At 39.6% G+C, this 12,079-nt stretch overlaps 1 protein-coding gene across 2 annotated transcripts in view; it reads left to right on the top strand.

Moving 5' to 3' along the window:
• CNOT6 (CCR4-NOT transcription complex subunit 6) overlaps positions 1 to 12,079 on the top strand; it is a 79,795-nt gene that overhangs the window by 16,438 nt on the left and 51,278 nt on the right. For both annotated transcript variants that reach the window (XM_043910666.1, XM_043910665.1), the window contains one exon: positions 1,546 to 1,659. In XM_043910666.1, the coding sequence (XP_043766601.1) occupies positions 1,548 to 1,659 (112 nt within the window). In that variant the 5' untranslated portion in view covers positions 1,546 to 1,547. Of the gene's footprint in view, positions 1 to 1,545; positions 1,660 to 12,079 lie in introns of those variants that run through there.

Raw genomic sequence — 12,079 nt, 5'->3', positions numbered from 1 at the left:
ATCGAGTCGACCATCCAACCATCTCATCCTCTGTCATCCCCTTCTCCACCTGCCTTCAATCTTTTCCAGCATCAGAGTCTTTTCCAATGAGTTAGTTCTTTGCATCAGGTGACCAAAGTATGGAGCTTCAGCCTCAGCATCAGTCCTTCCAATGAATATTCAGGACTGATTTCCTTTAGTATTGACTGGTTTGATCTCCAGGGGACTCTCAAGAGTCTTCTCCAACATCACAGTTCAAAAGCATCAATTCTTCTGCGCTCAGCTTTCTTTATGGTCCAACTCTCACATCCATACGTGACTACTGGAAAGACCATAGCTTTAATAGACGGATCCTTGTCGGCAAAGTAATGTCTCTGCTTTTTAATATGAATTTTAAAATAACCACAAGCAAAATGAATAGTAGTCCCAGTATCAGCTTAGATATAATTCTTCCAGTTTGTCTGATTCTCAGAAATGTTTTTTACACTTAATTTGGTCACATTAGACCCAGATGAGGTCTATATATTGCATCTGATTGCTGTGCCTCACAAGTCATTTAATATCAGTTTCCTTTTCATGTCATTCATTTGTTGAGGAAATTGAGCCTTCTGTCATGTAGAACTTTCTATTGTCTGCATCTGGCTGGCTGTATTCTTGTGGCATTATTTTAGAGTTAAGAAAAAATTTTTTTACTCATAGTAAAATATATGTAGCAAAGTATACTATCTTAATAGTCATCTTAAGTGTGCAGTTCAGTGTGTTAAGTATATCCACATTGTTGTGTCTTATGTTACTTTCACCATATTCCTCTGTCTCCCTTACTTGGTGTAAACTGGTTCCAGATCTAGAGAGGCTTATTTGATTCAAGTTCAGTCTTTACTTTTAATTTTTTTTGAATGACGGGGCAAGAGTATACATAGTATTGGGATACAAATCTAGTTGTTTTAATACTGAGATTGATCCTTGGGTTGAGGTCTTACAGCCTGATCTATTTAAATTTTTTCCATTGGATATTTTTTACCTGATTCCTTTATTAGCCATTAATGGTGAAACTTTTTTTTCATTAGAGGTTGTGAAATAGTGGTTTTTCTAATTAGGTAACTTTCTGCATTTATTAGCTAAAATTCTGTTAAGAACACTTCCTCAACCAGTTTCTGCCAGAAGTGCTGGATAAATGCTTGATTCTTTCCCTTTATTTTCCAACTTCAGGTGACAGGTTTTTTTTGTTTTTTTTTTTTTTAAATCCGAGTTTTGGATTCATACAGTTTAAAATTGATTAGTAGTCTTTCTTTTGTTGTTCAGATTGTCCCATCTTGGCCAGTGGGACCTCTTCAAGCTAACTCCTATGCCCTTTACAGCTAGAGTATCTTTCTTAGTGTCCAAGCTTGTTTATATTTTTCCAATCCCATTCTTGAAATCTTCCATTTCTCTAAGGAGTTCCTAGTTCGTTTTAGTGGGAATTTGTGTTTAGAGATCATAATATAGATGTCTGCTTTTTTAAAAGATGTTATTTTCAGCTGTTTGACTCTTTCATATATTGATTGGTTTCTTTTCTTGTTTCAACAGGCATGCCCAAAGAAAAATACGAGCCCCCTGACCCTCGGAGGATATACACAATTATGTCCTCTGAGGAAGCAGCAAATGGAAAGAAATCTCATTGGGTGGAGCTTGAAATAAGTGGTAAGACATACACGGATAAATTTATGGTTTGGAAGTTAAAATCTAGTAATGCCAATACACAAGGGAAGCAATGCTGTATTTTACCAATGCTCATTTGTCTTAGAAGCTGAAGCGTTCAGTAGAAAGAACATGGTTTGAGTCAAAGTTCAGAACCCATTCATTGCTTATTTTCTCACTGTCAGTGTCCTTTTTTAAAATGAAGATGATAATATCAAAGATGAAATGAAAATAGCATATGTAATGACTAGTATACAAAGGTTTGTTCTGTTACTTAATTCTCTGATGAAGTAGGATAGTGATTTTTGTATTATCCAGTTACAGGTTTCCAGTAAGGTGGGGAATGCCTGTTCTGTTGTAGATTCTGGGATAGATTTGTTTCTCCTTATTTTCTTCATTTGTATTTTAGTCTGAGTCTCTGGGGACAGCCTTGTTCAGAAACACAAAATCTTGGAAAGAGTTTGAAGTAGCTCTCAGAATTCCCTTCTACCTTTAATGCAAGTCTTCAAAAATATGGCCAAGGGACGTGATTGCTTCTTAAGGCAACCAGGGCTAAAGAAATTTTGTGTTCATGTTGACCTAACATGCCGCCTCCTACTTTCCGTCTAGTTTTTCTTGACTCTTGCTTTCTGAAATAATATTGACCAAATTTTCTTTTCTTTCACTTGACTGCCCTTGATATTTTTAAAAGTTTAATGCAACAGACATACTGAGTATATGCTATGTGTAAAACATTTTTCTAGGTGCTGTACTAGACATATGTAAGATACATAGATGGGGGAAAAAAAAAGGTCTGTTTCGTTCTGAAGCTTTTGGCATATTACGGAGTGAGAGGAAGGGACTATGCAAGTGTAAGTAACTAATAGACAAAATATAACTGTGAAGTCTAAGTAGAAAAGAACTATACAGAAAGCAAAAGGAAGTAGTAATAGTAGCATCTCTCCCTTGTCAGCTCAAAAGTTCTGATTAATTATTGAGTAAACCTCAACACCCTCTTCTGCAGCCGTGGTAGAGGTTGTTACCTGCACGGGTCTCTCCTGTTTTCCGTCTTCCAGTTTCTGGAGTGCTGGTGTAAGAGTGGTGGGAGAGTGAAATTTTCTCTCTTCTTTTGCCTCTCCTGTCAAATTTGGTTTTCTCTATCAGAGAGCCTGTGAAGCACAGGCAATTACTGCTCCAGCTTCCCCTTTTAATTTCTGAGGATTGGTATTTAACTATATTTTTCTTTTTTCAGTCTGTATTAGCAGTTTTTGAATTACGAGTCATTTGCTTCTAGGAAATTTGGATACTCTAGAAAGTGTTCACTTAGGTCAGTTTGGTTATATCTGAGGTGAAGGGGATTTTTCTCTGTCTGCTCACTGTACCTCATGTTGGGAACTCATTGGCAATTTTGAATCATTGTTCTCTGCTTATTCTGAACTTTGGGAAGAAATCTGTGTAGAAGATAGGAAGGAAAAGGAGAGATTTTTCCTTTAAAATAGCATTCTTAACAGTTTTATCTTTACCAAGTGTTGTGGAGGATAAGCTGTTGATTGAATAGGTCTGGTGGAACAAGACCTTGTAATTAACAAAACCGCTATCAGGAAGGTCACTTTATCATCTTAATACATGAACATAAACTCCAATGTGTAGAAATTTTCAAGACTGAAATCATTTCATGCTAAGATTAGAGTTATTTCAAGGTTAGAGTTATCATGTGTATACTCTAGCATCAATTCCTTAAGATCATGTGATATGAAATTCTGGGGATCTGAGGTCATTGAATTCTGGACCTGAAGTAATCTCATATAGTCTTCTGGTTCTAGGGAGATGGGTGGTTAGATCCTTGTGCCATTTGGTGGTAGCCAGATAATCCAAATGACTTTTAGTCATTTACTTTTTTAAAGAAGGCCATTTTTTTAATGGTAAAATGAGACACAGATAAAGAAAACCACAGAAGCATATTAGTGAATTATTTTAAGGCCAGAAGCCTAGTAATACCCAGGTCAAGTATTAGAAGTCTTCTGATCAGTCCAATAGGCATGAAACGCATGTGGCTATTGAGCATTTGAAATGTACTTAGATTAGTTCAGGGCTTTCCTGGTGGCTCAGTGGTAAAGAATCTTCCTGCCAATGCAGGGGCCATGGTTTCCATCCTTGGTTTGGGAAGATCTCACATGCCTTGGAATACTTAAGCCCATACACCACAACTACTGGGTCTGTGCTCTAGTTTGCATGCTCTGCAACAGGAGAAGCCACCACAGTGAAACACCTCTGCTTGCAGCAACTAGAGAAAGCCCATGTGCAGCACCGAAGATCTAGCACAACCAAAAATAAATAAGTAAGTCTGAAAAAGAAAGGAAATCTCCTTAGTCCAAACCGAGATACACTGTAAATATAAAAAAAGATGTAGAACACTTTGTTAATAATTTGATATTAATGAAATAAATGTTTTCGATATAGAGGATTAAATAAAATACTATATTACAGTTAAAAAAAAAGGAATTAGAAGTTTTTCACTTTTCCCAAAACCCCTTCCACACCACAGCCCAACGCAGTCCCTTCTCCACTCCCCAAAAGTAACTGTTACCTTAACTTTTATAGTAATCACTTCTTTTGTTTCTTTACAGTTTTAACATCAGGTTATATAGGGCTTGCCAGGTGGCTCAGATGGTAAAGAATCTGCCCGCAATGCGGGAGACCTAGGTTTGATCCCTGTGTTGGGAAGATTCCCTGGAGGAGGGCATGGCAGTATGGCAGTACATCTCCAGTATTCTTGCCTGGAGAATCCCCACAGATGAGGAGGCTGGTGGGGTTGCAGAGAGTTGGACACCACTGATGACTAAACACAAGTGTTAAGAGTTGGGTGCTCCCCTTTTTGTTTGATATGTCTTAATTTACATGTTCCCCGTCCATCCTTTAAAGTTCTTTACAGTTTATCTGTTGACCTTCTTGTTAACCCTGCAGTATGTATTCTCCTGCATGCAGTTCAACATGTTTTTCATCCATATTTGCAAGTAGGCTGCAGAGACTTGATCAAGAGTTGGATTTAAGACCTTTGACAGGACTGAAGACTGTGTTATATATATGGTGGTATTTTTTTTCTTTAGGAGCACATAAGATATAAAAGCCTTCTTTTCTACTGATGTTCAGTGCCTAGAACCATTAATTCTTTGAGGGTTGCAAAATAGTGATACTCTTTAATTAGATGAGCTGTATATGTTAAAGAGATACTTTCTGTCATTTTTTAAAATTATATTTAATTTTATCTTGGACTTCCCAGGTGGTGCTAGTGGTAAAGAACCCTCCTGCCAATGCAGGAGACATAAGAGATGATTGATCTTGGGTTGGGAAGATCCCCTGGAGGAGGGCATGGCAACCCACTCCAGTATTCTTGGTTGGAGAATCCCATAGACAGACGAGCTTGGTGAGCTGCAGCCCATAAGCTCGCAAAGAGTTGGACACGACTGAAGTGACCTATGTGCACACAGTTGATTTATTCCCTCATTTACTAATTGATTGCTCAAGGTATAAATTTGTGTAGGAAAGGTAGAAAAGAATGCTTCTTTCTTTTCTTTTATTTATGAGTTTTCAGGATAAACTGTTGTCCTTTGAAGGTGACCAGTCAGATTTTTAAAGTTTCATTTTTAAAGTATCCAGTGGTTTAAGAATCTGACTGCCAATTCCGGGAATTCAGGTTTGATCCTTGGTCCAGGAACTAAGATCTCACATGCTGCAGGGCAGCTGAGGCCCGGCGCCACAACTGCCGAGCCCACGTGCCACAGCTGGAGAAGCCCCCACGCCGCGATGAGCAATCCTGTTCTCTGCAGCTAAGACCCGACAGAGCCAAAACAATGAAAGAAATAAAGTATGTTACTAACTAGTCTATTTGGGTTTCAAACATATGCCGTGAGTTGTCATTATTAGTCTTATTTTATTGCTTAACATTGGCCTGTTTTGCCGTGGGCTTGCTGGCAGTCAAAGTTTTTTTCATTATTCAGTTCAGTTCAGTTGCCAAGTCGTGTCCTACTCTTTGTGACCCCATGGACTGCAGCACGCCAGGCTTCCCTGTCCATCACCAACTCCTGGAGCTTGCTCAGACTCAGGTCCATCAAGTTGGCGATGCCATGCAACCATCTCGTCCTCTGTCGTCCCCTTCTTCTGCCTTCAGTCTTTCCCAGCATCAGGGTCCTTTCTAATGAGTTGGTTCTCCACATCAGGTGGCCTGAGTATTGGAGCTTCAGCCTCAGCATCAGTCCTTCCAATGAATATTCAGGACTGATTTCCTTTAGGATTGACTGGTTTGATCTTGCAGTCCAAGGGACTCTCAAGAGTCTTCTCCAACCCCACAGTTCAAAAGCATCAATTCTTCAGCACTCAGCTTTCTTTATAGTTTGTTATTATTTTCTCTTTTTTGGTTAGATGCCCAAAGAATTTTTTCCCCTTAAAGTCAGTAATTTTTACTTGAATATGTTTTGGTATTGGTTGTTCTACTTTGATATTCTTAAGTATAATATGCTCTTTCAATGTGTAGTTTTGAGTTTTTTCTCTTTTAATTTCAGGGAAGTTTCCTTGGATTATAGCTTTAGTGTTCTGATTCTTTTCTTCACTTTTTCTTTCAGAGAGATTTATTCTCTGAATTTGAATTTTTACATATTTGTCTCAGAATCACTTTTAAAGACAGAGTACAGTAAGTTCACTCCCTTACTCTTGTACCATTCTTTTACATGTACAGTCAGACAGTCGTTTAAGCACCATCACAATTACAATATGGAATGGTTTCATCACTGCAGAAGACTTCACCTTGCTCCATTTTAGGCAGACTCTCCCCCCACTTTCAGCCCCTGGCAACTACTGAGTTTTAATTCTTTTTTTTTTTTTTTTACTAAACTGTTTTAGGGTCATAGCACCTTTGATGTAAAGTACAGTGTATGATCCTTCCACTGTCACCATCCCCCACCAGAGTGGTGCGTTTGTTAGAATTCATGAACCTGCTTTAGCAAAGCTATGAACCAAAGTTCATAGTTTACATTAGAGTTCACTCCTGATATTGTACATTTGAGGGGTTTAGAAAATATATAATGACACGTATCTACCCCTGTCATGTCATATACAGAGTAGTTTAACTGCCCCAAAAGCCCTCTGTGCTCTCCCTGTTCATTCCTACTTCACTCTCCCTGAACCCCTGATCTTTTTACTCTCGCCATTGTTTTGCCTTTTCTGTCCTTGGGATCAAACAGTATGCAGACTTTTTAGATTGGTTTCTTAGTAATGTGAATTTAAGACTTAGTAATATGCATTTAAGTTCCTTCGTGTGTTTTCATGGCTTGATACTTCATATATTTTTAGTGCTAAGTGATATTCCATTGTCTGGATATATCACAGATTATCCATTCACCTACTGAAGGACATTTTGACTATTTCCAAGTTTTGGCAGTTATGAATAAAGCTGCTGCATATGTCCACATACAGGTTTTTGTGTGTACGATGTAGGTTTTCAAGTCCTGGGTAAATGGCAAGGCGCGTGATGGTGAGAATGTTTAACTTTGTAAAAAAAATGCCAGACTCTTCCAAAATGGCTGTATTATTTGGCATTTCCTCTAGCAGTGAATGAGGGCTCACGTTGCTCTACATCCTCTCCAGCATTTGACATTGTTCTGGGTTTTGCCCATTATAATGGGTGTGAATAGTGTATCTCATTGTTATTTTAATTTTCGTTTCCCTGATGATAAATGATTAAGAGCATCTTTTCATATACTTGTTCACTATGGACATATCTTCATTGGCAATGTGTCTGTTCAGGTCTCCCCCCCGCCCCCCGCCCTCTTTGTTTAGATTTTTTTTTAAAATTATTTTTAATTGGAGGATAATTGCTTTACAATATTGTGTTGGTCTCTGCCATACATCAGCATGAATCAGCCATAGGTGTACACACATCCTCTCTCTCTTGAACCTCCCTCCCTCCTCCCACCCCACCCTGCCCCAGCGTCATGCAGCAAGTTCCCACTGGCTCTCTGTTTTACATTGTGGTAATATGTGTGTTTCGTACTACTCTCTCAGTTCGTCCCACCCTCTCCTTCCTCCCTGAGTTCATAAGTCTTTTCTCTGTCTGCAGTCTATTGCTGCCCTGCAAATAGGTTCATCAGTACCATCTTTATTAGATTCCATATATGTACACATTAATGTACATATTATTCTCTTTCTGTCTTCACTCTATATAATAAGTTCTAGATTCATTCATTAGGACTGATTCAAATGTGTTCTTTTCTATGGCTGAGTAAAATGTCATTTAATTTAGATGACCATTACATCTACTACTGTAGGCACGAATCCCTTAGAAGAAATGGAGTAGCCCTCTTTGTCAACAAAAGAGTCTGAAATGCAGTTTTTGGGTGCAGTCTCAAAAATGACAGAATGATCCTGTTCATTTATAAGGCAAACCATTCAATGTCACAGTAATCTAAGTCTATGCCCCAACCATTAATGCCGAAGAAGCTGAAGTTGAACGGTTCTATGAAGAACTACAAGACCTTCTAGAACTAACACCAAAAAAAGATGTCCTTTTCATTATAGGGGACTGGAATGCAAAAGTAGGAAGTCAGATACCTGGAGTACCTGGCAGATTTGGGCTTTGAGTACAAAATGAGGCAGGCAAGGGCTCACAGTTTTGCCAAGAGAACGGACTGTTCATAGCAGACACCCTCTTGCAACAATACAAGAAACGACTCTATGCATGGACATCACTAGATGGTCAATACCAAAATCAGATTGCTTATAGACTCTGCAGCCAAAGATGGAGAAGCTCTATACAGTCAGAAAAAACAAGACCTGGAGCTCAAATCATGAACTCCTTATTGCCAAATTCAGACTTAAGTTGAAGAAAGTAGCCGAAGATGGAGAAGCTCTATACAGTCAGCAGAAACAAGACTGTGGCTCAGATCATGAACTCCTTATTGCCAAATTCAGACTTAAGTTGAAGAAAGTAGGGAAAACCATAAGACCATTCAGGTATGACCTAAATAAAATCACTTGTGATTATACAGTGGAAGTGACAAATAGATTCAAGGGATTAGATCTGATAGAGAGTGCCTGAAGAAATACAGACGGAGGTTCATAACATTGTACAGGAGGTGGTGATCAAGACCATCCTCAAGAAAAAGAATTGCAAACAGGCAAAATGGTTATCTGAGGAGGGCTTACAAATAGCTGAGAAGAGAAGCGAAAGGCAAAGGAGAAAAGGAACGATATATCCATCTGAATGCAGAGTTCCAAAGAATAGCAAGGAGAGAGAAGAAAGGCTTCCTCAGTGATCAATGCAAAGAAATAGAGGAAAACAATAGAATGGGAAAGACTAGAGATCGCTACAAGAAAATTAGGGATACCAAGGGAATATTTCATGCAAAGATGGGGACAGTAAAGGACAGAATCGGTATGGACTTAACAGAAGCAGAAGATATTAAGAAGAGGTGGCAAGGATACACAGAAGAACTGTACAAAAAAGATCTGAATGACGTGGATAACCACGATGGTGTGATCACTCACCTAGAGTCAGACATCTTGGAGTGCAAAGTCAGATGGGCTTTAGGAAGCATCATTATGAACAAAGCTAGTGGAGGTGATGGAATTCCAGCTGAGCTATTTCACATCCTAAAGGATGATGCTGTGAAAGTGCTGCACTCAATATGCCAGCAAATTTGGAAAACACAGCAGTGGCCACAGGACTAGGAAAGGTCAGGTTTCATTCCAGTCCTAAAGAAAGGCAATGCCAGAGAATGTTCAAACTACCTCATAATTGCACTCATCTCACATGCTAGCAAAGTAATGCTGAAGATTCTCCATGCCAGGCTTCAACAGTACGTGAACTAAGAACTTCCAGATGTTTAAGCCGGATTTACAAAAGACAAAGGAACCAGAGATCAAATTGCCAACATCCATTGGATCATAGAAAAAAATCAGAGAGTTCCAGAAAAACATCTATTTCTTCATTGACTACACTAAGGCCTTTGACTGTGTGGATCACAACAGACTGTGGAAAATTCTTCAAAAGATGGGAATACCAGACCACCTTACGTGCCTCCTGAGATATCTGTACTCAGGTCAGGAAGTAACAGTTAGAACTGAACATGAAACAGTGACTGGTTCCAAATTGGGAAAGGAATATGTCAAGGCTGTATATTGTCACCCTGCTTATTTAACTCATATGCTGAGTACATTGTGCAAAATGCTGGGCTGAGTGAAGCGCAAGCTGGAATCAAGATTGCCGGGAGAAATATCAATAATCTCAGATATGTAGATGACACCATCCTTATGGCAGAAAGTGAAGAGGAACTAAAGAGCCTCTTAAAGTGAAAGAGGAGAGTGAAAAAACTGGCTTAAAGTTCAACATTCAAAAACAAAAGATCATGGCATCTGGTTTCATCACTTCGTGGCAGATAGATGGGGAAACAATTGAAACAGTGACAGACTTTATTTTTTGGGTTTCAAAATCAGTGGAGCTGGTGCGTGTAGTCATGAGATTAAAACATGCTTGTTCCTTGGAAGGAACCTAAACCTAAACAGCATATTAGAAAGCAGAGAGATTACCTTGCTGACAAAGGTTCGTATAGTCGAAACTATGGTTTTTCCAGTAGTCATGTACAGATGGGGAACTGGACCATAAAGAAAGCTGAGCACTGAAGAATTGATAATTTTGAACTGTGGTGTTGGAGAAGACTCTTGAGAGTCCCTTGGACCGCAAGCAGATCCAACCAATCCATCCAGAAGGAAATCAGTCCTGAATATTCATTTGAAGTACTGATGCTAAAGCTGAATCTCCAATACTTTGGCCATTTGATGCAAAGAACTGTCTAATTGGAAAAGACCCTGATACTGGGAACGATTGAAGGCAGGAGAAGAGGATGACAGAGGATGAGATGTTTGGATGGCATCACCAACTTGATGGACATGAGTTTGAGTAGGCTGTGGGAGTTGGTTATGGACGGGGAGGCCTGGCGTGCTGCAGTCCATGGGGTCACAAAGAGTTGGACACGATGAACAACTGAACTGAAAATGTCATTGTGTATATGTACCACAACAACTTCTTTATCTGTTCATCTGTTGATGAAAATCTAGGTTGCTTCCATGTTCTTGTTGTTTTTCAGTCACTAAGTTATGTCTGACTCTTTGTTATCCCATGGACTGCAGCATGCCAGGCTTCCCTGTCCTTCACTATCTCCTGGAGTTTGCTCAAACTCATGTCCATTGAGTCAGTGATGCCATCCCACCATCTCATCCTCTGTCTCCCCCTTCTCCTCCTGCCCTCAGTCTTTCCCACGATCAGAGTCTTTTCCAATGAGTCAGCTGTTGGCATCAGGTTGCCAGAGAATGGGAGCTTTAGCTTCAGGTTTGCATGGGTCCTTCCAAAGAGTATTCAGGGTTGATTTCCTTTAGGATTGAGTTGTTTGATCTCCTTGCTGTCCAAGGGACTCTCAAGAGTCTTCTCCAACACCACAGTTAGAAAGCATGAGTTCTTTGGCGCTCAGCCTTCTTTATGGTCCTGTTACTGAGTCCAAGCTCTCTCGGCTTGCAACAAGTCAGTGAAAATCAGTTAAGGTGTGGGACCAGGAAGATGGCTGCCTACTGCCTCAAAAAAACTATCATGTCGGGGCCTCGATGTCAGATTCTTTTATGCATCAGGGATGAGGGGAAGTGAGTGAACAAAGTAAAAAGACCATTTCATTCCTGCAAATATCTCCTAGAATGGCAATACTCAGGTAGGGGGATATATTAGTTTCACTTTTTCACAGTCATTTCATGGGTAGTATGAAATGGAATATTGCCTATCATACCAACAAAGATGCCACATTTATCTGTGATTCCGGCCTCTCGAATTGTGAATTTCTGGGACGAGCCTGTAAGCAGAAAATGAAGGGTGCCTTGTGCCGTGCCTAGGGCTGAGCCATCCGCCACACAAATGGTTTAAGTTGTCACAGCCCTTCACAGATGGGCTGGGTCAGGTTATCTTCCTGAGACAGGCCATTATATATGCTTAATAACAAAAAGGGTTAAAGTCACAGAAGCGGTTCCACTGTAAATTCAGAATTAACCCTTTTTGGTTACAGTCCAACTCTAGTATCATTACGTGACTGCTGGAAAAACCAAGGGCTTTGACAATCCAGACCTTGTCAACAAAGTAATGTCTCTCCTTTTTTAATACGCTGTCTAGGTATGTCACAGTTTTCCTTCCAAGGGCCAAGCGTTTTTAATTTCATGGCTGCAGTGATTTTGGAGCCCAAGAAAATAGTCTGTCATTGTGTCTGTTTTTCTTTCCATCTATTTTCTATGAAGTGATGGGACTGGATGCCGTGATCTTAGTTTTTTGAATGTTGAGTTTTAAGCCAGCTTTTTCACTGTCCTCTTTAGTTTCCTTCCATGTCCTAGCTATATATATAATAGTGCAGCAGCAGAC

This window comes from Cervus elaphus, chromosome 9 (assembly GCF_910594005.1).
Source record: "Cervus elaphus chromosome 9, mCerEla1.1, whole genome shotgun sequence".
Taxonomy (NCBI): domain Eukaryota; kingdom Metazoa; phylum Chordata; class Mammalia; order Artiodactyla; family Cervidae; genus Cervus; species Cervus elaphus.
This window is presented reverse-complemented; position numbering and strand designations above follow the sequence as displayed.